The 26,521-nt window shown below is 35.1% G+C and overlaps 1 protein-coding gene across 1 annotated transcript in view; it reads left to right on the top strand.

Moving 5' to 3' along the window:
* Positions 1–26,521, top strand: part of PAPPA2 (pappalysin 2) — a 288,944-nt gene that overhangs the window by 135,253 nt on the left and 127,170 nt on the right. The window contains exons 10-11 of the mRNA XM_019918648.3: positions 1,429–1,622; positions 4,095–4,241. Of these exons, the coding sequence (XP_019774207.1) occupies positions 1,429–1,622; positions 4,095–4,241 (341 nt within the window). The remainder of the gene's footprint in view (positions 1–1,428; positions 1,623–4,094; positions 4,242–26,521) is intronic.

Raw genomic sequence — 26,521 nt, 5'->3', positions numbered from 1 at the left:
ATATATATATGGAATCCTCATGGAGAAGTCATTCCAAATACACATATAGTGGTTTTAGGGGAGTGACTTAGAAAGACCATGGCTTTAATGGAATGCAGGAGTTTAAAACCCAAAATAGGCTTAGAACCAAGTCCTAGGAATAGTGGCTTATTCCTGGCAAGTAGAGGTAGATTTACCACAGAAGGGTCTTAGACTTGAAATTATTAAGGATAATAATTAGTAACTACATATTGATGAGCAGCTGAAAAATTACTGGAACCGTCTTGTGGTATTTCTGTGAAGAATTTAAAATAAAAAGAATGGTATAGTAACAGTTAATTTTAGTGATGATGTTACTGAGTGTGTACCTATGTGTTGATTTATTTTAAATCTTGATCTTATTTGCATGTCCTAGTATTTTAAGTAGAAATGAGGAATTAGAATTATGTTACTAATATGGGTAGAAAATGCAATAGTACTTAATAAATGGCTTTATAACTGCATCTCAGCTTTTTACATTTGAAGAAAGCTATTTTACATATCTATGGTTAGTACAGACTGTTCACTTAGTAGGAGTTATCCTATGAGCAAGTATGGACTTGTCCAGGGGGTACAGCTTGCTTTACAAGCCCAACGGTTTTTCTCACATATTCATTACTCACACGTTTGCTCTTGAAGACAGTCCTTCTGCCTTGGCTTGAGGCAGTGTGGAGTAAGAGACAGCCCCTGAACCTGCCTTGTGTAAGCCTGGCTCAGAGCCTAGTGATATTGCTTCTGCGTCAAGGGAACTTTGGTGAGTCACAGTCACGGAGACTCAGTTTGTCTGTTGATGAAACAAACAAAAAATACATACCTCACATGGTTGTTTTAAGACTGAAAGAAATAATACACGTGTAATCCTTATAAACCTGGAGCCCATTTGTCCATTTCAGAGCAAGTTGCATGGTTAGTTGAAGAAACACAGCAGCAAAAATTTAATTGAAAACAAATCCCTCAAATGTTTTATTTAATATTTCAAAAACTGTGAAGAGGATTCAAGTACATAATACATCCTACCATCTATTTAAATTTCCTTTATTCTTTTGCTTACTTCTCTTGTATCGCCATCTTCCCCTAAGTACCTTGCTCAATGGTTCCTTAAAATTTCTTTCTATATCCAGCCCACAGCTGTTTTTTTTCTCCCTGTTCCTTCTCCCCCAACCCCACCCCCTTTGTATACTTTTTATTATATAAATGGATTTTACCACTCTCCCCATGAAAAAGTATCCTTCTTTTTAGGGGTGTGTGTGTGTGTGTGCGCGCGTGTGTTGTCTATATATTTGGGGTGGGCATTAGACGAGTTGGTAATTACAGTCTTCTCTTTAGCAGGCTGGAGAAAAAAAGGTAATTATTTTTACATGACATGTATAAAAACACTTTTTCAAATGTCATACAAATTTTTCTTGGCAGGGGAGCCAAGCCTGTGCTATATATATGAGGGAGATGGGATATGTGAACCTTTTGAGAAGGAAACCAGCATCACAGACTGTGGCCTCTATACTCCCAAAGGATACCTGGATCAGTGGGCTACCCAAGCTTATTCTTCTCACGAAGATAAGAAGAAGTGTCCTGTTTCCTTGGTAACTGGAGAACCTCCTTCCATGGTAAGTTAAGCCAGAAGAATAGAGTCAAGGCTAAACAAAATTGTGAAGTGATTCCCCCAGATACTTAATGTGAGCATACATTTTTTTCTCCTCACTTTGACACCAAATTTAGTTCTTAATGCACTCAGAATAGGATAATGTTAAATGAAAAGCTTCTAGACTAGCAATTAAATCTCATCCCTCACCCTCACCCCACTTACATTCACTAGTTTTCATCTAGGAACCTTTGACTATGCAATAGCTGACTTCAAGTTACACAAAAGCATCTCAAAATTAGTCTTAGAATACACATATCAGAAATTACACTTGGGCTTTGTGTTTGGGAAAATTTATTTTAAAAGAAGAAAAAGAAGCAGTAAAGAGTCAGAATACCTGGATAACACTATTGGATCTACCAGTATTATTATGATTATTACTAAGTCAGATTTGACATGTCACTTAACCTCTCTGGGCCCCAATTTTCTCATATGTAAAATGGGTATAATAATACCTTTTGCATTTAACTCAGTGGTTTATTACAAGGATCAAATGAAATTTAAAATATGTATTAAAGATCAAAGTATAATTTTTTAATTTTTTTTTTGCGGTACGTGGGCCTCTCACTGTTGTGGCCTCCCCCGTTGCGGAACACAGCCTCCGGACGTGCAGGCCCAGCGGCCATGGCTCACGGGCCCAGCCGCTCCGCGGCATGTGGGATCTTCCCAGACCGGGGCACGAACCCATGTCCCCTGCATCGGCAGGTGGACTCTCAACCACTGCGCCACGAGGGAAGCCCCCAAAGTATTTGATTTAAATAATTTTTATTATTAAAGAAATTTGAGAGTGAGTACTAAAAACAAATCCGTAGGTATACAATTTTCCATGAATATCCACCTAAATAAATAGAAGGTCTTCTGAGGACTCTGAGGACTGACTTCTATGAATCATAATTAAGTACCTAAAAGAAGATTAAGGGCTTTAGTTTTTGGATACTATTCTAGATGTTTCCATTGCCAAATAAACTCTTTCATTCATTATAACAATAAGCAATATAGTCATTTCAACAGAAGTAAGATTTAGCTCTCTAGGTGTATTAGGCCAGGATAGAATTACTGGAGTTTAGCCTTGAGGAGATACCCCCAGACGATTGAGGAACCAGCCAAGGTTGGTGCTGTGGTTCAAGGAACTCATCAAGGACCCAGGGGTCTTTGAGATTTCGCCTCTTTCTATCCTTGGCTTGCAGCTTTCTTCCTCAAGCTCATAAGATGACTGCTGTTCCTCCAGGCACGAAGTCATTATTTCAAGTGGGAAGAAGGGGAAAGGTCAAAGGGAGATATTCATACGTGCTAGCTGAGTCTCTTTTTATTGGGAAAATGGGAGCTCTTCGGGAACTTTGACACTATAGGCTTCCACCAACATCTCATTGGTCAGATCCAGGTCACTTCATCATTCTTAGTTGTAAGGGACCCTGAGGAGATGAGCATTTATAACTTGATACATTGTCACCTTGAACAAAATTGGAGTTTGTTAATAAGAAAGAAAGGGGAGGGCTTCCCTGGTGACGCAGTGGTTAAGAATCCGCCTGCCAATGCAGGGCACACAGGTTCAAGCCCTGGTCCGGGAAGATCTCACATGCCGCGGAGCAACTAAGCCCGTGTGCCACAACTACTGAGCCTGCGCTCTAGAGCCTGCGTGCCACAACTACTGAAGCCTGTGCACCTAGAGCCCGTGCTCCGCAACAAGAGAAGCCCACGTACCACAACGAAGAGTAGCCCGGCTTGCTGCAACCAGAGAAAGCCAGTGCACAGCAACGAAGACCCAATGCAGCCAAAAATAAATAAATAAATTTATAAAAAGAAAAAAAAAAGAAGAAAGAAAGGGGAATGGATATGGATAGGCAAGTAGCCATGCCTGCCACACTCCTTCAGCTAATTCTGGCATCTTTCTCAAGAGTTCTGGTGCCCAATGACAGGAAGCCCAGAAAACTGGGAGATTCTGAGTTAGTGACAGCTCTCTAAAGTGGCTTTTAGCCTAGCCTGTCTGTCTTCCCACAGTGAAGTGGGAAAAATTTCCTGGATTTTCTCTTTCCTGGTTCCTTTTCCCAGCTTAGTGGTTCCCTGATTCAGTAGCCTCACTCCTGGGGCCAGTGGATCCTGCCTGGTAAGGATCTAATCATCATCCTGGACAGACTTCCCTAACTAATCCTAGGAGCAGTTGCCTGAAATGTGCCAGGACAATTCGTTGAGCAAGATCCTTGGGTCGTCAGTGGGCTGTGAGTTGTCATGTGTATTCTTCTACCCTGGTAAAGTTATATCTTGAGGCTAACGGAGAGCACTGAGACATTCTTCTACATTGAGAAAAGTTTTCTGCCGATAATGTGATCATTAGGCATTCAGAAAGAGAGGAAAACTTTGGTTTCAAGCTGGAGAGTTTCATTGTCTTTACTTACCTCTCACCCTCCACATTTAATTGTTGGTTGAAATTGCATTTCAGATTTGCACATCATACCGTCCAGATTTACCAGAGCACCATCCACTTACTGGCTGGTTTCCCTGTGTCACCAGTGGAAATAGCCCTCAGGATGAAGGGAGTAAGCAGCTAAAAGGTAGCCTGGAGAGAGAGGATGAGGTTTGGCTCAAAGTAAGTGGCCCAAATGGATTTTTGTGAAGGCTGTGGATAGATTGTGCATGTGTGTGTGTATAAATGATGCATTGGAATGGCTTGCCAGGAGATTTCCTTTTATCATCGCAAAGTTTTTACATCTTGAATTTATTTTCATCTCTCTTTGAATGTTGGACTTCTCTTTATAAGCAATCATTTTATCAAAGTATAATATACACATAGAAAAGTACAGAAATGCACAGATCAATAATTTTCTTACAAAGTAAACATCCTCTCTAACCACCACACAGATCAAGAAACAGAAAATTAACATCACCCCCCAAAAGGCTCTCTCATTCCCCATCTCATTTATTACATGACAGAGGCATCTACTATTTTTACTTCTGCCACCATAGATTAGTTTTGCCTGTTTGCATTTTATGTAAAAAACTTTCCAGTAATGTACTATTTGTGTCTGATTCTTTCTTACTCAACTTTATTTGTGGGATTCATCGTGCTGCTTTACTTAGCAGAAAAGTTCATTTCCATTACTGTGTAGAATTCCAGTGCATGAATATGTCATACTTTATTTAACCATATTGATGGACATATAGTTTATTTCTAGGTTTTCTGTACTGTGTATTACAAATAGTTCTGCTATAAACACTTCTGTACATTTCTTTTGGTGAATGTATATAAACAATTGGATATATTTGGAACTGCTAGATCATAGTTAGGCAGCTGACCAGCTTTAGTAGATAATCCCGAATGATTTTCCACTTGGTTGTACTAGTTTATACTCCCACCAGAGGCCTATGAGTATTCCAGTTGCTTTACATTTTCACCATTACTTGATATTTAAAATATTTAAAAGTCTTCATTTTGGCCATTCTGTTGGGTATGTAAATGTACCTCCCTGAGGTTTCAATTTGTATTCACATGTTGACTAATGAGATTAGGAGACTTTTACATGTATATTGGTCATTTGTAGATTCTTCTTTTTTTTTTTTTCTTTTTATCTGAAGGGCATATTAAAGTCTTTTGCTCAATTTTCTATTGGACTGTCTGTCATTTTCTTCTTAATTTATATGATTTCTTTACAGTTTTCTGAATGTAAATCCTGTTCCAGTTATATGTTATTTAATATTTTCCAACACTCTGTGGCTTACTTATTTTTACTCTTAATGGTATATTTAGATGAACAGAGTTCTAAATTTTACTAAAATTCAAATTATCTTCCTTTTTCTTTATGGTTAGTGCTTGTCGTGTACTGTATTTAATAGTCTTTGCCTACCACAAAGATATACTTTCCTATGTTATCTTCTAGAAATGTTATTGTTTTACATTTTATATGTAGGTGTACAATCCATTGGAATTTTTGTGTATTGTGTGAGGTAGGGATCAAGATTTTTTCTCCCTAGACCTAGAACTACCATTACTCAAACTAAAATTTTCTTTTCCCCTTTTTGCTGCACTGTGTCACCTTTATCGCAGATAAACTGGCAATATGTATGTGGAGGTCTGTTTATTGTGGAGATTCTACATCTTTTTTGTACATCTGTATACAGACTGATCTGTATATCCTTGCATCAGTGTTACACTCTTAATTACTGTACATTTTTTATGAGTCTTAAAATCAAATAATGTAAGTCTTAAACTTGTTCCTTTTTTTCCTGATTGTATTGGCTATTCTTGGTCCTCTGAATTTTCATATAAATTTTGGAATCAGCTTCAATTTTCACACATAGGAAAAAAAAACCTGATGCAATTTTGACTGGGATTTTATTGAACCTCTGAGTCAATTTGGGGAGAGTTTTCTCTTTAAAATACTGTCTTCTAACATTTTCTTTGAGTTACTTAAGTCTTTAATTTCTCTTAATGTTTTATAGTTTTCTGAGAAAAAGGGAATTGAATTTTATTTATCAAATGCTTTTTCTGCCTCCACTGAGGTGACCATATTATTTTCCCCTTTGTTCTGTCACTGTCTTGGTATACATTGATAAATGTTTAAATGTTAAATCAACATTAGATACCTGCAGAAAAAAATAACAACTTGGAGGCTATGTATAATCCTTTGCCAATAGTTTTGGATCCTATTTGTGAATATTTTAAGTGTTTTTTTCATTTATATTCATTAGAGATTGGTTCCTAATTTTTTTTTTTTTTTTTTAATTTTACTATCTTGTCAGGTTTTATGATGAAGGCCAGGTTTGACTCCCAGAGTAAGTTTCCTTTTTTCACCAGTTTTCTGGAACATTTTGTGAAAGGTTGATGTTAATTTTTGAGGAATTCATCAGTAAAGCTATCTGAGTCTGTGTTTTCTTTAAGGAAAATATTTAAATATGTGTTAAAATTTTAAACCAAATATTGAAAAATTTGGGTTTTTTATTTCTTCTTAGGTCAACTTTGGTAAGTTGAGTTTTCCACCAAGTAATTAGTCCATTTTTTCTAAAATTTCGAATTTATTGGCATTAAGTTTTTTGTAATGTTCTCTTACTTTATTTGTAATATTTCCAAGCTCCCCAGGACATTTTTAATTAATGCTATTGTTAATTTTTGGCTTCTCTCTTTTATTTTTTTTCTCAATCTTCCTAAAGATTTATCAGTTTTATTAATCTTTTATTAATGTTTTTATAGAACCAAAGAATATATATGTGTGTATATATGTATTCTTATATATATAAATATACATATATGAACATAAAAGGAAGGAAATAATGAAAATAACATTATTTCCTTCCTTTTATGTTCACATTTAACTTGCTCTACTTTTTCTACTAACTTGAGATGATGCTTAAATAATTAATTTTTAGCTTCTTTCTTTTTAAAATATGTGCATTAAGGCCACAAGTTTCCTTCTAAGTGTGACTTTAGCGACATACTACAAGTTTCACATCTTATTTCTGTTATCCAGTTCAAACATATTTTCTAATTTTTATTTAATTTTTTGATCCCTGAGTTATTTATAAGTATGCTGATGAACTTCCAAACATTTATGGATTTTCTGGTTACCTTTTTATTTTTGACTTATAGCTAGAGTCTTCTGTGGTCAAAGATTATATTTGGTATGGTTTCAAACCTTTTTAATTTGTTGACCCTTGAATTACGGAATAGCATCTGGTTAATATTGATAAATATTACATGTACTTTGAAAGAAATATGTAATCTGAAATTATTGGATATAGCATTCTATATATTTAACATAGATCAAGTTCATCCATCATGTCATTAAAATTTCCTATATCATATATATAATCTATGATATATACATATTTTCCCTGATATTTTGTATACTATTTCCATCAGTTACTGTGAGATATGGGTCAGACTTTCTTACCATAGTCTTGAATTTGTCTGTTTCTCTTATTTTTGTCAGTTTTTGATTTATATATTTTGAAACTATATTATTAAATATGCAGGCAATTCTCACTTTGTAGTGTGGGACCACAAAATGACCATGTATCCTAAAACTATACAAAGCAAACTCAGTAATGATGGGAAAAATTATAATAGTTACATGACCTTTTTGACACGATATTAAAAACTCTCTTATTTTCAGAAATATATGTGAAAGGAAGTGAAAAAATAGTAAATTTTAGTTCATTATAATTTAAAAAAACATTACAAACAGAGAATTAAAGTGTTTCATTTCTTTGTTTAAAAAAAAGAAAACTACCAAGTATAGTTTGAACAGTGCTTGCCTTTTTTTTTTTTTTTTTTTTTGCTTCATATGACTTACATTACAAAGCAAGCAGTTTTTCTGTGCCTTTGTGAATTGTCATATTCCTTTCTAAGTTTGAGCAGCTTCCAACATTTTATAGTACTTTGCACTTTTAATGTTATGAAGTATCTCTGAGAGTTCTTTTAATGTGAATTTTTTCTTGGCATCATTTCCTCTGGGACATCTTCATCCTTTTTGTCACAACCACTTTTCTCATTTTTGCTGATCATTTCACTTTCACTAAGTTCCTCTGGCTGCAAATCCAGTCTCTCAAATGGCAGCAGCATCAGCATTCCCACACTCAGCTCTTTCGTCTATAACTCTATTTACCTTTAATTCAAATTTCACCTCAAGCATTATAATTTTTTGTTTCTTTGCTGTACTTTCATCCTTGCTGGCTGATCCCCTCTTTTGATTATCCATGTTTGTGAAATGTCACGTGGGTAAAATGTCACTGGGAGATGAGGCAACACACATGCACACTTTTCTGCCTCTGTGTGAACTGAATAACAGATACACAGTAAACGATCAATGACAGTTTGAAAGAAGTGATGTAATTGGTCACTGATCATGATGCTCAGTTGTTATTTACATGGTGATTTGTGGATGGAAAGACTATTAATGGAGTTTGTACTTTCTACAGTTACAATTATTTTTTGGTAACTGAAATTTGAATCATATCGTTGGGACTCTGGTATTATATAACTAAATTGTGATAACTGATATTTTTGTATATGGAAACTGTGTAAAGTGAAACTACTGTCAGTAGATAATTTTAGAATTTTTATATCTTCCTGGTGGATTATCTCTTCTAACACTAAGAAACGTCTCTTTATCTCTAAGAATATTTTTTTAATAGATCTTTATTGGAGTGTAACTGCTTCACAATACTGTGTTAGTTTCTGTTGCACAACAAAGCGAATCAGCCGTATGCATACCCATGTCCCCATATCCCCTCCCTCTTGAGCCTCCCTCCGAATCCTCCTCTCCCTCCCCTCTAGGTCATTGCATAGCACCGACCTTATCTCCCTGAGCTATGCTGCTTCTTTCCACTAGCTATTTTACATTAGCTAGTGTATATAGGTCAATGCTACTCTCACTTCGCCCCAGCTTCCCCCTGACCCCAGGTCATCAAGTCTATTCTCTATGTCTACATCTTTCTTACTGCCCTGAAAATAGCTTCATCAGTACCATTTTTTAAAATTTAGATTCCATATATGTGCGTTAGCATACAGTATTTGTTTTTCTCTTTCTGACTTACTTCACTCTGTATGACAGACTCCAGGTCCATCCACCTCACTACGAATAACTCAATTTCGTTTCTTTTAGTGACTGAGAAATATTCCATTGTATATATGTGCCACACCTTCTTTATCCATTTATCTGTCGATGGACATTTAGGTTGGTTCCATGTCCTGGTTATTGTAAATACTGCTGCAGTGAACATTGTGGCACATGTCTCTTTTTGAATTATGGTTTTCTCAGGGTATATGCCCAGTAGTGGGATTGCTGGGTCATATGGTAGTTCTATTTTTAGTTTTTTAAGGAACCTCCATACTGTTTTCCATAGTGGTTGTATCAATTTACATTCCCACCAACACTGCAGGAAGGTTCCCTTTTCACCACATGCTTTCTAGCATTTATTGTTTCTAGATTTTTTGATAATGGCCATTCTGACTGGCCTGTGGTGATACCTCACTATAGTTTTGATTTACATTTCTCTAATAATTAGTGATGTTGAGCAGCTTTTCATGTGCCTCTTGGCCATCTGTATGTCTTCCTTGGTGAAATGTCTATTTAGGTCTTCCAACCATTTTTTAATTGGATTGTTTGTTTTTTTGATATTGAGCTCCATGAGCTGTTTATACATTTTGGAGAGTAATCCTTTGTCTGTTGTTTCATGTGCAAATATTTTCTCCCATTCTGAGCATTGTCTTTTTGTCTTGTTTATGGTTTCCTTTGCTGTGCAAAAGCTTTTAAGTTTAATTAAGTCCCATTTGTTTATTTTTGTTTTTATTTCCATTACTCTAGGAGGTGTGTCAAAAAATATCTTGCTGTAGATTATGTCAAAGAGTGTTTTTCCTGTGTTTTCTTCTAAGTGTTTTATAGTGTCTGGTCTTACATTTAGGTCTTTAATCCATTTGGAGTTTATTTTTGTGTATGGTGTTAGGTCGTGTTCTAATTTCATTCTTTTACATGTAGCTGTCCAGTTTTCCCAGCACCACTTATTGAAGAGACTGTCTTTTCTCCATTGTATATTCTTGCCTCCTTTGTTGTAAATTAGGTGACCATATGTACATGGGTTTATCTCTGAGCATTCTATCCTGTACCACTGATCTATATTTCTGTTTTTGTGCCAGTACCGTACTGTCTTGATATACTGTATAGTTTGAGATCAGGGAGACTGATTCCTCCAACTCCGTTTTTCTTTCTCAAGTTCGCTTTGGCTATTTGGGGTCTTTTGTGTTTCTATACAAATTGTAAAATTTTTTGTTCTAATTCTGTGAAGAATGCCAATTGGTAGTTTGATAGAGATTGCATTGAATCTGTAGATTGCTTTGGGTAGTATAGTCATTTTCACAATATTGATTCTTCCAATCCAAGAACGTGGTATATTTCTCCATCAGTTTATGTCATCATCGATTTCTTTCATCTGTTGTTTTATAGTTTTTTGAGTAAGTCTTTCACCTCCTTAGGCAGGTTTATTACTAGGTATTTTATTCATTTTGTTGTGATGGTAAATGGGATTGTTTCCTAAATTTCTGTTTCTAATTTTTCATTGTTGGTGTATAGGAATGCCAGAGATTTCTGCGCATTCATTTTGTATCCTGTAACCTCACCAAATTCACTGATTAGTTCTAGTAGTTTTCTGGTGGCATATTTAGGATTTTCTAGGTATAGTATCATGCCATCTGCAAACAGTGACAGTTTTACTTCTTCTTTTCCAATTTGTACTCCTCTTATTTCTTTTTCTTCTCTGATTGTCATGGCTAGTACTTCCAAAATTATGTTGAATACGAGTGGCAAGAGCGGATATCCTTGTCCTGTTCCTGATCTTAGTGGAAATGCTTTCAGTTTTTCACCATTGCGTATGATGCTTGCTGTGGGTTTGTCATATATGGCCTTTATTATGTTGAGGTAGATTCACTCTATGCCCATTTTCTTGAGAGTTTTTATCATAAATTGGTGTTGAATTTTGTCAAAAGCTTTTTCTGCATCTATTGAGATGATTGTATGGTTTTTATTCCTTAATTTGATAATGTGGTGTATCACACTGATTGATTTGTGTATATTGAAAAATCATTGCATCCCTGGGATAAATCTCACTTGATCATGGTATATGATCCTTTTAATATGTTGTTGGATTCTGATTGCTAGTATTTTGTTGAGGATTTTTGCATCTATGTTCATCATTGTTATTGGTCTATAATTTTCTTTTTTTGTGATATCTTTTTCTGCTTTTGGTATCAGGGTGATGGCGGCTTTGTAGAATGAATTTGGGAGTGTTTCTCCCTCTGCAATTTTTTGGAAGAGTTTGAGAATGGTGGGTGTTAACTCTTCTCTTAATGTTTGATAGAATTTGCCTGTAGAGCCCTCTGGTCCTGGACTTCTGTTTGTTGGAAGATTTTAAATTACAGTTTTAATTTCATGTCTTGTGATAGGTCTGTTTATATTTTCTAATTCTTCCTAGTTCAGTCTTGGAAAATTGTACCTTTCCAAGAATTTGTCTGTTTCTTCATGGTTGTCCATTTTATTGGCATATAGTTGTTGGTAGTAGTCTCTTATAGTCCTCTGTATTTCTGTGGTGTCAGTTGTGATTTCTCCTTTTTCATTTCTAATTTTATTGATACGCATCCTCTTCCTTTTTTTCTTGATGAGCCTGGCTAAGGGTTTATCAATTTTATCTTCTCCAGAATCAGTTGTTAGTTTTATTGATCTTTGCTATTGTTTTCTTCATTTCTATTTTATTTATACCTGCTCTGATCTTTATGAGTTCTTTCCTTCTATTGACTTTGGGTTTTCTTTGTTCTTCTTTTTCTAGTTGTCTTAAGTGTAGGGTGAGATTGTTTATCTGAGATTTTTCTTGTTTCTTGAGATGAGATTGAATTGCTATAAACTTCCCTCTTAGAACTGCTTTTGCTGCATCCCATAGCTATTGGGTCATCGTGTTTTTGTTGTCATTTGTTTCTATCTATTTTTTAAATTTCTTCTTTGATTTCTTCAGTGATCTCTTGGTTATTTAGTAGCACACTGTTTAGCCTCCATATATTTGTGGGTTTTTTTCCTTTTTTTCCCCATGTAATTGATTTCTAATCTCATAGCATGTGGTTGGAAAAGATGCTTGATATGATTTCAGTTTTCTTAAATTTTCCAAGGCTTGATTTGTGACCCAAGATGTGATCTGTCCTGGAGAATGTTCCATGTGCATTTGAGAAGAAAGTGTATTCTGCCACTTTCAGGTGGAATGTCCTATAAATATCAATTAAGTCTATCTGGTTTATTGTGTCATTTAAAGCTTGTGTTTCCTTATTTGTTTTCTGTCTGGATGATCTGTCCATTGGTGTAAGTGGGGTGTTAAAGTTCTCCACTATTATTGTGTTACTGTCTATTTCCCCTTTTATGGCTGTTAGCATTTGCCTTATGTATTGAGGTACTCCTATGTTGGGTGCATAAACATTTATAATTGTTATATCTTCTTCTTGACTGATCTTGATCATTATGTATTGTCCCTCCTTATCTCTTATAACAGTCTTTATTTTAAAGTCTATTTTGTCTGATATGAGAACTGCTACTCCAGCTTTCTTTTGATTTCCATTTGCATGGTATATCTTTTCCATCCCTTCACTTTCAATCTGTATGTGTCTCTAGGTCTGAAGTGGATCTCTTGTAGACAGCATATATATGGGTCTTGTTTTCGTATCCATTCGGCCAGTCTGTGTCTTTTGGTTGGGACACTTAATCTGTTTGCATTCAAGGTTATCATTGATATGTATGTTCCTATTACCATTTTCTTAATTGTTTTGGGTTTGTTTTTGTGGGTCTTTTTCTCTTCATGTGTTTCCTGCCTAGAGAATTTTCTTTAGCATTTGTTGTAGAGCTGGTTTGGTGGTGCTGAATTCTCTTAGCTTTTGCATGTTTGTAAAGTTTTGATTTCTCTGTCAAATCTGAATGAGATCCTTGCTGGGTAGAGTACTTGGTTGTAGGTTTTTCTCTTTCACCTTTTTAAGTATTTCCTGCCACTCCCTTCTGGCCTGCAGAGTTTCCACTGAAAAATCAGCTGATTACCTTATGGGGATTCCTTTGTATGTTATTTTTTCTTTTTCCCTTGCTGCTTTTAATATTTTTTCTTTGAATTTAATTTTTGTTAGTTTGATTAATATGGGTCTTGGTGTGTTTTTCCTAGGGTTTATCCCGTATGGCACTCTCTGTGCTTCCTGCACTTGGGTAACTATTTCCTTTCCCATGTTAGGGAAGTTTTTGACTATAATCTCTTCAAATGTTTTCTCAGACCCTTTCTTTTTCTCTTCTTCTTCTGGGACCCCTATAATTCGAATGTTGGTGCATTTAGTGTTGTCCCAGAGATCTCTGAGATTGTCGTCAGTTCTTTTCATTCTTTTTTCTTTATTCTACTCCTCAGCAGTTATTTCCACCATTTTGTCTTCCAGCTCACTTATTCGTTCTTCTGCCTCAGTTATTCTGTTATTGATTCCTTCTAGTGTTTTTTTTTTTTTTCATTTCATTTATTGTGTTGTTCATCTCTGTTTGTTCTTTAGTTCTTCTAGATCTTTGTTAAACATTTCTTGTATTTTCTCAGTCCATGCCTCCATTCTATTTCTGAGATTCTGGATCATCTTTACTATCATTACTCTGAATTCTTTTTCAGTTAGATTGCCTATTTCCTCTTCATTTATTTGGTCTTGTAGGCTTTTACCTTGCTCCTTCAGCTGTGATATATATTTTGCCATCTCATTTTTTTTTTTTAATGGGTGAGATTTTGTTCCTGTTTTACTGGTTGTTTGGCCTGAGGTTTCCAACGCTGGAGTTTGTAGGCTGTTGGGTAGAGCTGGGTCCAGGTGCTGAGATGAGGACCTCTATGAGACCTCACTCTGATGAATATTCCCTGGGGTCTGAGGGTCTCTGTCAGTGCAGTGGTTCAGACTCAGAGATCTCACCACAGAGCTTTGGCCTGACCCCCGGCTCATGAACCAAGCAAGCCACATAGGGTGGCAGAAAAAAAAAAAAAAGAACAATAACAAAGTAAAAAATAAAATTAGACTAGGAAACTAACAGATATGTTGGAAAGAATATAAAAATATAAATGAATCAACAGCTGGAAGGTACAATTGTACCACGATAGTAGAAAAGAGGAGGACAGAAAAAAAAAAAGCAAAAGCAAAAGGGGGAAAGGCCTTTGCTGTGGGTGGTGGGACTTAAGCAAGGGCGAGGTTTGGGCAGTGGGAAAGGCCTATGCTTAGGACCCACAGGCCTGGAAAAGGCCCTGGGAGCTGTAGGGGGAAGGGACCCAGGCGTGTCCCCCACCTCTGGTCTCAGAGGGTGGAGGACCTCACCTGGGAGCTCAGCAGGCTTCCTTGACTCAGGTGGGTGGGGCAAATGCCCTCCTCTCCTCTCCTGCTCCTCTGGTCATGGAGGGCCCCTCCCGCCTGCCTCTCCTGATCTCCCCAGCCTCCCTCATATGCCCCCAGGACCCACGCAGCCTGGAGGGGGTGGGTACCAGTCTGGGAGCTCAGCAGGCTCCCCAAGCCCAAGTGGGAGGGGTAGTCGCCCTCCACTCCTCTCCCATTTCTCCCAGAGGGCCCCTCCTACCTGCCTCCCTTGATGTCCCAGAACTCAGGGGCACTGGTCCTGTCTGGCCTCCACTTCTCCTCTGCCCTCAGTCCCTCCATGTCCTACTGGTTCACGGGTGTTCCTCCCATCTCCTTGGGCGTCAGGGTCCCTCACCAGCAGCTGGCAGGTGCCATAGTTCTGGGGAGACGTTAACTCATCGTCTTTCCACACTGCCATCTTGAGTCCACCTATCTCTAAGAATATTTTTTGCTGTACTGTAAACTTTGTCTGATATTAGTATAGCTATACCTTTTTGTTAATTTGCATATTGTTTCCTCTTCCATCCTATTACTTTTAATCATTCTGTGCAATTATATTTAATATGCTTTGTTTGAAGTCAACATATCTTTACATATATAAATAATATAAATAAATCTAAATCTAACAAATCTCTATATAAATAAATCTAAAATTCTCTATTTTCCAATTACAGCAGTATTTAGTCTAATTACATTTAATGTAATTAATGATGCTTAGTTTTAAATCTACCAACAAACCATTTGTTACTCACTTGTTCCACATGCTCTCTGTTTTTTTCTCTTTCTTGCCCTTTTTAGATTAAATAAGTAGTTTTATTATTTTATATCCCATTCTATCAGTTTACTAGTTATACTTTTATTTTATTCTCTATCTTTTTTACCCTTGAGATTTCAATGTGGGTCCTTAACCGGTTAGAGTCTGCTATGAATTAGCTCTCTCACAGTTTCATAATCAATGAGTAACTTAGAATGCTTTGTCTCTATTTTCTGTTTCCTGGCTTTTTTAAGTTAAAATGATTTAAAATTACCTAATATTTACCTTTCCAGTGCTCTTTGGTCCTTTCTACATTTCTGTGCTTTCCTCATTTTTATTTAGCTTGAAGAAATCCATTTATTATTATTTTTTAACATGAATCTGCTGGCAGTGAGTTCTTCCAGTTTTTGTGTAGCTGAAAATATCTTTATTCGACATTTATTTTCAAAGAGTGTCTTTGCTTGGTATAGAATTCTAGGTGGCCAGTTGTTGTTTTCAAGAATTTGAAGATGTTATTTCATTGTCTTTTTACCTATATACTTTCTTTGGAGAGTTAGCTGTACCATCTGATGTACATTACTTTGAAGGCAATGTCTTTTATTCTCTGGTGCTTTTAACATAATCTCTTTGTCTTTTGTCTTCAACAGTTTTAGTATGATATTCCTAAGCCTGTTTTTCTTTGCATATATCTGGCTAACTGTTTGTCAGTCTTCTTGAATCTGTAGCATAATGTCTTTACTTGCCCTTCCTTTTTTGGACACCAAATTACATACATCAGAGCTTTTTGCTGTTTATATTTTGTTCCTTTTCTCTTTCTTCTATTTTTCATTCTTTTTTTTTTTCTCCATGCTGCAGTCTGATTATCTTATGCTGACATATCTTCTGTTTCACTAATCCCAAATTTTACACCATATAATTGGCTGTTAAACTGTTTATTATATTATTAGTATCAGTCATTTTATTTTTAATTCTAGAATACATATTTATTCCTATAGGTTCTCATTTTCTTTAAAATTCTCCATCCTGTAGTCTATTTTAAAAATATATTAATCACAATCATTTTAACATCTGTGTCTGATAATACTAATATCTTGGTGACCTGAGGTCTGTTCATGTTGACTTTTATTTCTTAATTCTCATTCATTTAGGCATATCTCCTGTCATACTGAATAGTGTCTTAACTGAATATCAGACACTGAAAAATTGTGTAGGCTCTGGCTAATGATATCTTCCTTTTAAGATGATTTACTTTAAAAAATGTATAATAAAATTTGGGAAAGAGCACCTTAACTTCGTCAGTACTTAAGTTGACTCAAGCTTGTGCTTCTGTATTAATGAGGCCTGAAATGTTTCATAGTTCCTTTTCTCCTAAGGCCTAGTCCTTCAGGGGTCTCAACTAATTGGGTCTTCTACCTTGATTGTCTCTGAAGCACAATTTCTATTTCCTCAGCAATATGTGTCTGCTAAAAGTTCTGCTTAGCTTTTTGGTCTTTAATCTACCCGTTTCTGCTTAGCTTCTTATATTCTTCATGTTTAGAATTTGAAAACACCTCAGTGGCAATAGTGACACAGAATGTTAGGTTATCTTCAATGGTTTCTTTCTTTTTGAATCTCTTCGGTCCTGACTGCCTTAGTTGCTCTCAAATGCTTTCAAACTTTTTTTTTTTTTAACTTTATTCATTTCTTATAATTGTTCTTTTCAGGAGTAGATGTTCTACTGTAAGTTACTTCTTTATACCTGGAAGCAAAAATCTCCACCTGGAATTTTTTAAATGTATGTCATTTAGCTACCATATATATTTTAGGTTTGCACTCTGTTCTTCTTACAAGAGATATAGGAGTAATAGTACTTGTGTAAGAAAAAAATCATGAATATCATTGAATGTTAACATATAAAAACTTAAGAAAATTTAGTTTTCACAAATCCACATGATACTAAATAAGTTAGGAAGTGATATTAAAAAATAAGCTGATTAAGTTTTTTTCAAAGTTTTCTGAGGACTGAAGGATTTCTGACTCTTTATTATGCCTTTTATATTACTTTAATCTTGATTTGATATACAAATATGATTTGTATGCAATGGATCAGAGACAAATTTGTTACAGTGAGAAACAACTGTACTGGAAAACATTAGCCTTGAAAATATCTTTCCAAAATCTTTCCTTTACTGGCTACTTGCCCAACAAAATTTCTATCATTTTAGTCCATATTTACTAAGGTAACCTGTCTCTCTTATCTTTCCTTATTATTATTATTTTTTTAACTCTGGGATAAATAGACCAAAATATGAGAACTTTCTCTTACATAGAATAAAATGTAGATTCTTTTTATTATTTACAATAATAAGCACATTTTAAAGCCCTTTATAGTTTACAGTGTGCATTCTCAACACTTTTTTATTTGAACCCCGTAATAGTCCTGTGAGTTTGGCAAAGTAGGTGTTTTCATATTTTACAGATTGGGAAAAGAGGAATCAAAGACTCAAGGTGCTTTTTCTACATCACCCAAGAATAAAAGGGTAAACCTGAAGTTCAAACACATGCCTGTTGCTCTAATCCCATGTTTATTTCTCTACACGATGTTGCCTCATTCAGTCAACATTCATTATGCACCTGCAATATGCCAAACCCAGAAATAAGCACTGGGGATAAACAGGGAAATATGACATGAGCAAGAAAACAAATTAAAACATATGTGGAATGGAAGAAAAGGTTTCCTGTCTTTTGTTGGATTTCTTCTAAATTCTTCAAAGATGATATATCTGTGGATCTAGTTCACAGGATTTATTAAGTGCATAGTGTAAACTCCAGGTACCATTAAGAAATAGAGAAAGAAACAGAAGGCATGATCCTTCCCAGAAAGTGCTTTGGGTCTGAGCAATATAGACAACAAATGAAGCAATCTGAGAAGCAGACGTTCAACAAAGTACTTGTTGTTTGGTTTCACAAGGAGCCCATCAGCATATGCAAAATCATATGTTCATGTTTATTTTCATGGCTGTTCTAAAATGTCTCCAATTAAGAATGGTCTCGCTCAAGCTGGACTGGTTAACAGTCCTAACTGAAACCACCACATGGTCATCGTATTTTAAATACCAGGGTCCTCCACATTAGTTATAAATTTCTAGACCACTGTCTAGAAACCCTGGCTACATAAAACCTAAAGCCTGTTAACTATAATTTCCTCCTCTTCTTTGTTTGAGTTCAACTAGCCAAATACTGAATATGAATCTTCAACAGAAAATGCAGTGTATATTTAACTGATTGGATTTCAAAAAAGAGAATCCCTAAAACCAGGCACTAAAGAGGAGAGGATAGAGAGAAACACATTTATTGAGATTTAATATGTTCCAGATATCTTATTATCAATTCTTACATGAATTTTTAATCAGAGATATGACTTCTCTGATTCTAAAAATGATTATCTGAAAACTCAGAGATGCTAAGCATTACATAGCTAGTAGAGGTATAGATAGGATTCAAATTCAAGTCCAACTTATTCCAAAACCAGTGTTTTTTCCTCTGTACCAAGGGTTGGGAAATATTTTCTGTAAAGATCCAAATAACAAATATTTCAGGGTTTGTGGGCTATATGGTCTCTGTCACAGCTACTTAACACTGCTGTTGTAGAATAAAAGCAGCCATAGACAATACATAAGTGAATGAGCATGGCTGTGCTCTAATAAAATTACACTTATGAACACCAAAATTTCAGTTTCATATGATTTTCACATTATTCACACTATTTTTCTTTGAATTTTTTCAACCATTTGAAAATGCAAAAACCATTCTTAGCTCACAGACCATACGAAAAACAGGCAGTGGGTCAGATTTGGCTCATGGGCTGTAGTGTGCTGACCTCTGCTCTATATCTAGTTTCCAGTTAATGCTAAAGGTATGTATGGACATTTGCCTTATTTCCACACCATAACAACCTTCACCTTTAATTCTACTCAATAAACACTGCCTAAAAATAAACAAAATATTGTATTGCAGAGGGTTTCAATGATGAATTAATCACTATCTTCACCCTTAAGGTACATACTCCGCAGTGGGCATGTTTATGCAACTATTGTAGAAGACAAAATGCTATGCTACAAACATAATGAAGTGTAAAATAGACTCAAAAGGACCTGGTGACTGATTGGACATAGGGAGATAGAGATAAGTCTTATCTTAGCATGAATTCCCCCATTTATCTCATCTTCCACACTCCTCTATACCACACACACACACACACACACACACACACACACATTCTAGGATTTAGAAATTTTAGTCATAATAGATTGCTTTCAGTGCTGGAAAACACCAAGGTTTTTACATATCTGTAACCTTTCAGGTAAAGAATTCATGTTTTTCCTTCTTGGTAAGTGCTTTCTCCGCTTTGACTTTCAAAGAAACACTCATCTTCTAAGATTTAGCTCAAGGATTACTTCTTTTATAAGGCCTAGACTTTCCTGAACTTCTCTCCCAAGCCATCCTTAGTATGTATAATTAATCTCTTCCTCGTCAATAGACACTTCTGTCATAGTTCCTATACACTTCACTGTTCTTGTTTGTCTGTCTCTCCATCACATAAACTGTAAGGATCTTGTGGGCAGAGACCATGTATAGTCATGGTTGTATGTCAAGCATTGAGCACAGATCCTGGTTGTTGTGATGTTTGAAATGTTTTGTGATTGCATGAATAAATGATGGGATGTTAGGTCTTAGCCTTGGCAGTTGGGAGCATATTGATAAAACTACTTATGACCCAGAACAGAAGTGAGTAAGTAGGACTGTGGGCTTAGCTAGACTGAAAAGGGGAGGTGACAAAGGCCAGAAATAGGGGCAAACCACCTCTTCCTGCAAAACTTTTTAAAAGATGAACTGAAGTTTGAGTGGAAACCATATTGAAAAGAATTTTTCAAAGATGGGGAGAATTGGTCATTTTCCTTGGTTGTGGCAGGTGGGATTCTCTAGGAAGCAGATTCTGAGATGGAACTTAATATGCAGGACGTTTGATGAGCAGTAGCCTAGCTATCAACATCTGTGGAAAGGAAGGAAAGAAAGCATAAGTAGGTGAAAAAAGAAGTTGCGCAACCTCACTCAAGGCTTGGCTGACGCCTCCTATAGAGATATAATATATATTATCACAAAGGACAGGTAGTAAGTGGAATAATAGTGCTGTAAGGTCTTTAAACTATTCAGGATATGGTGATTTTATTTGAATGTGGATTGTAATAAATTAGGCATACATATAATAATCCCTAGAGCAATCACAAAAAAATATACATTTACACACAAATAGCTATAGGTAAAGAGTCAAAAGAGAAGATTAATGGAATAATAAAATAGCTTGATTCATCCCAAAGAAGGCAGGAAAAGAGGAACTAAGAAACAAATAATAAAGAGAAAACAAATACCAAGATGGTAGACCTAAATCCATCTGTATTATTAATTCCATTAAATGCACATTGTCCAAAAATGCCACCTAAAAGCATAGATTATTAGTTTACATAAGACAGAAAGAACCAATTATATATTATTTGTTTAAAAACACACTTTGAATATAATGATCTACAGATTGAAAGTAAAAGAGTAGAGAATTATGTGCCATGTAAACGCTAAGCATAAAAAATCGATGTGCTATGTTAATATCTGACAAAATAGACTTCAAGATAGAGTATTACCTGAGATAAAGAGGGACATTTCATAATGATAAATGAGTCAATTTATCACAAATACAGAATAATCTTAATCTTGTAAAATTGAAGCACCTAAAAAGTCTCAAAAGAAATTAATTAAAAATTGACAGAAAAAAAAATTGACAGAACTAACAGACAACCCAATCAATAATCATAATTGAGGATTTTATTATCTCTCTTTAAGTAATTGATGTAACAAGTGGACAAAAACGTTAGAACAAGTGTATAAGATTTGAAAGTCATTATCAAATATCGTGACCTAATTGACATTTGTGGAAACACCACAGTCAACTACTGCAGAATGCATATGGTATATTCACCAAGAGAGACCATATACTCGACTACCTAACAAGTCTCAACAAATGGGTAATGATAGAAATCATAAAGAATATGTTCTTTGACCTCAACAATACTAAATTAGAAATAAATAACAAGCTATGTAAGAAAGCTCCAATTTTTTTTGGTAATCCAGCAATACATTTGTAAATAATCCATAGGTCAAAGAAGATTTTACAGGGAAATTAGAAAATATTTTGAGCTGAATGAGAATAAAATAATATGTCAGATTTTATGGGATGCAAACATAACAATATTTACAGGGAAAATTTTAACTTTAAATCTCTGTATTTAGGGGAAAAAGCATTATAAAATCAGTAATCAGTGTTCAAATTAAATAATTAGAAAAAGATAAAATTAAAACCAAAGTAAAAATAAAAAGGAAATAACAGAGAAAGTAGAAGTCAGTCAAGTAGAAAATAATCCCATATCATCACTGTTATTTTACTTTCTCTGGAAAGAGCAGTCAGTGCAATTAGACTTCTAATTTTATACTTTATGAGATATAAAATAAATGAAACATGAAACATGAGAAGATGTAAAATTTGAAACATTTTCTCATAAACTGAATTAACACTGAAGAGAGAAAAACAACCTGAAAATTATTTCACTTAGTTATCAGTTTTAAAATAATTTGCCTTTTAAAGATTAGTTTTTAACATATTTAAATTTTGTTTTCATATGTAGAATAAGGTAAGATCCCACTTTTTTGTCTAAATATGATAAGCCAATTTTTCTAACCCTATCCATTAAAACATTAATCCTTGCCCTGATAATTTGTGATGCTACATTAACTATATACTAGTTTCTGATATATACAAGAGCCTGTTTTTTAAACAGTCTGTTGTATTCCATTGATCTATTTTCCTGCTCTGTATGCCAGCAATACACTGCTTTTATTACTATAATTTTTACCATGTAAAAAATTTCCGGTAGAGTGTATCCCCCAACTTCTACTTATTTGCACATCTTTTTCAAAATTAAATTAGCTATTCATTATTCTCAAACACTAATTTTCCATATAAACTTTAGAATAAGCCTTAGATAATTTCTTCCACTTCTTGAAAACCATACTGATATATATGAGCTGAACTTAATCAAACACTTGATTTTAATCAGTTGATATGATGGTGTGATTTTTCTTCTTTGATCCATCATTACGTTGAATCACATTGATTTTTTAAATTTTTATATATTTATTTGGTGGTTGGTTTATTTTATTGGAGTATAATTGCTTTACAATGCTGTGTCAGTTTCAGCTGTACAACAAAGTGAATCAGCTATATGTATACATATATCCTCTCCCTCTTAGACTTCCCTGCTACCCACCGCCATGCCACCCTGCTATACAGCATGTTCCCACTAGCTATTTTACACATGGTAGTGTACATATGTCAATCCTAATCTCCCAATATATCCCACCCTCTCCTTCCGCCTCTGTGTACATCCATCCATCTTCTATGTCTGCGTCTCTATTCCTGGCCTGCAAATAGGCTCATCTGTACCATTTTTCTAGATTCCACATATATGTGTTAATATACGATATTTGTTTTCCTCTTTCTGACTTACTTCACTCTGCGTGACAGACTCTAGGTCCATACACATCTCTACAAATGACCCAGTTTTGTTCCTTTTTATGGCTAATATTCCATTGTATATATGTACCACATCTTTATCCATTCATCTGTCAATGGGGATTTAGGTTGCTTCCATATCCTGGCTATTGTAAATAGTGCTGCAATGAACATTGGGGTACATGTGTCTTTTTGAATTATGGTTTTCTCAGGGTATATGCCCAGTAGTGGGATTGCTGGGTCATATGGTAGTTCTATTTTTAGTTTTTTAAGGAAACTCCATATTGTTTTCCATAGTGGCTGTATCAATTTACATTCCTACCAACAGTGCAAGAGGGTTCCCTTTTCTGTACACCCACTCCAGAATTTATTGTTTGTAGATTTTTTTGATGATGGCCGTTCTGACCTGTGTGAGGTGACACCTCATTGTAGTTTTGATTTGCATTTCTCTAATAATTAGCGATGTTGAACAGCTTTTCATGTGCCTCTTGGCCATCTCTATGTCTTCTTTAGAGAAATGTCTATTTAGGCCTTCTGCCCATTTTTGGATTGGATTGTTTGTTTTTTTTGATATTGAGCTGCCTGAGCTGTTTGTATACTTCAGAGATTATTTCTTTGTCAGTTGCTTCATTTGAAAATATTTTCTCCCATTCTGAGGGTTGTCTTTTCATCTTGTTTATGGTTTCCTTTGCTACGCAAAAGCTTTTAAGTTTAGTTAGGTCCCATTTATTTATTTTTGTTTTTATTTTCATTACTCTTGAGAGGTGGGTCAGAGAGTGTTTTTCCTGTTTTCCTCCAAGACTTTTATAGTGTCTGGCCTTACATTTAAGTCTTTAATTCATTTTGAGTTTGTTTTTGTGTATGGTGTTAGGGAGTGTTTAAGTTCATTCGTTTACATGTAGCTGTCCAGTTTTCCCAGCACCACTTATTGAAGACACTGTCTTTTCTCCATTGTATGTTTTTGCCTCCTTTGTCATATTTTAGGTGACCATAGGTGCATGGGTTTATCTCTGGGCTTTCACTCTTGTACCATATATCTATATTTCTGTTTTTGTGCCAGTACTATACTGTCTTGATTACTGTAGCTTTTTAGTATAATCTGAAGTCAGGGAGCCTGATTCCTCCAATTCCGTTTTTCTCTCTCAGGATTGCTTTGGCTATTTGGGGTCTTTATGTTTCCACACAAACTGTAAACTTTTTTGTTCTAATTGTGTGAAAAGTGCCATTGGTAATTTGACTGGGATTGCATTGAATCTGTAGATTGTTTTGGGTAGTATACTCATTTTCACAATATTGATTCATCCAATCCAAGAACATGGTATATCTCTCCATCAGTTTGTGCCATCTTTTATTCCTTTCATCAGTGTTTTATCATTTTCTGAGTACAGGTCTTTTGCCTCCTTAGGTAGTTTTCTTCCTAGGTATTTTATTCTTTTTGTTGCAGTGGTAAATGGGAGTGTTTCCTTAATTTCTCTTTCTGATCTATCGTTGTAAGTGTATAGGAACACAAGAGATTTCTGTGCATTAATTTTGTATCCTGCAACATTACCAAACTCATTGATTACCTCTAGTAGTTTTCTGGTGGCATCTTTAGGATTTTCTAGGTATAGTATCATGTCATCTGCAAACAGTGACAGTTTTACTTCTTCTTTTCTGATTTGTATTCCTTTTATTTATTTTTCTTCTCTGATTGCCCTGGGTAGGACTTCCAAAACTATTTTGAATAAGAGTGGCGAGAGTGGACATCCTTGCCTTGTTCCTGATCTTAGAGGAAATGCTTTCAGTCTTTCACCATTGAGAATGATGATTGCAGTTGGTTTGTCATATATGGTCTTTTTATGTTGAAGTACTTTCCCTCTATGCCCACTTTCTGTAGAATTTTTATCATAAATGAGTGCTGAATTTTGTCAAAAGATTTTCTGCATCTATTGAGATGATCATATGGTTTTTATTCTTTAATTTGTTAATATGGTGTATCACATTGATTGATTTGTGTATATTGAAGAATCCTTGCATCCTGGGATAAACATCATGGTGTATGATCCTTTTAATGTGTTGTTGAATTCTCTTTGCTAGTATTTTATTGAGGATTTTTGCATCTGTGTTCATCAGTGATATTCGTCTTTTTGTGTGTGTGTGTGACATCTTTGTCTGGTTTTGGTGTCAGGGTGATGATGGCCTCATAAAATGCGTTTGGGAGTGTTCCTTCCTCTGCAATTTTTGGAAGAGTTTAAGACGGGTGGGTGTTAGCTCTTCTCTTAATGTTTGAGAGAATTCACCTGTGAAGCCATCTGGTCCTGGACTTTTGTTTGTTGTAAGATTTTTAATTACAGTTTCAATTTCATTACTTGTGATTTGTCTGTTTACATTTTCTATTTCTTCCTGGTTCAGTCTTGTCAGGTTGTACCTTTCTAAGAATTTGTCCATTTCTTCCAGGTTGTCCATTTTATTGACATATAGTTGCTTGTAGTAGTCTCTTATGATCCTTTGTATTTCTGAGGCATCAATTGTAATTTCTCCTTTTTCGTTTGTAATTTTATTGATTTGAATCCTCCCCCTTTTTTCCTGATGAATCTGGCTAAAGGTTTATCAATTTTTTTTTGTCTTCTCAAAGAACCAACTCTTAGATTTTTTGATCTTTGCTATTGTTTTCTTTGTTTCTATTTCATTTACTTCTGGTCTGATCTTTATGATATCTTTCCTTCTACTAATTTTGCATTTTTGTTGTTGTTCTTATTCTTCTTCTTTCTCTAGTTGCTTTAGGAGTAGGGTGAGATTGTTTATTTGAGATTTTTCTTGTTTCTTGAGGTGAGATTGAATTGCTTTAAACTTCCCTCTTAGAACTGCTTTTGCTGCGTCCCATAGCTTTTACATCATTGTGTTTTCATTGTCATTTTTTCTATGTATTTTTTGATTTCTTCAGTGATCCCTTTGTTATTTACTAGTGCACTGTTTAACCTCCATGTGTTTGTGTTTTTTACATTTTTTTTCTGTCATTAATTTCTAATCTCATAGCATGTGGTCAGAAAGGAGGCTTCATATGATTTCAGTTTCCTTAGATTTTCCAAGGCTTGATTTGTCACCCGAGATGTGATCTATCCTGGAGAATGTTCCATGTGCACTTGAGAAGAAAGTGTATTCTGCCACTTTCAGGTGGAATGTCTTATAAATATCCATTAAGTCTATCTGGTTTATTGTGTCATTTAAAGCTTGTGTTTCCTTATTTGTTTTCTGTCTGGATGATCTGTCCATTGGTGTAAGTGGGGTGTTAAACTCCCCCACTATTATTGTGTTACTGTTGGTTTCCCCTTTTATGGCTGTTAGCATTTGCCTTATCTATTGAGGTGCTCCTATGTTGGGTGTGTAAATATTTATAATTGTTATATCTTCTTCTTGGATTGTGACTTTGATCATTATATAGTGATCTTCCTTGTCTCTTGTAATAGTCTTTATTTTAAAATCTATTTTATCTGATACTAGTATTGCTACTCCAGCTTCTTTTGATTTCCATTTGCATGGAGTATCTTTTTTCATCCCCTCACTTTCAGTCTGTATGTGTCTAGGTCTGAAGTGGATCTCTTATAGACAGCATATATATGGGACTTGTTTTTGTATCCATTCAGCCAGTCTGTATCTTTT

The sequence above is a fragment of the Tursiops truncatus genome, chromosome 1 (assembly GCF_011762595.2).
Source record: "Tursiops truncatus isolate mTurTru1 chromosome 1, mTurTru1.mat.Y, whole genome shotgun sequence".
NCBI classification, from domain to species: Eukaryota; Metazoa; Chordata; class Mammalia; order Artiodactyla; family Delphinidae; genus Tursiops; species Tursiops truncatus.
This window is presented reverse-complemented; position numbering and strand designations above follow the sequence as displayed.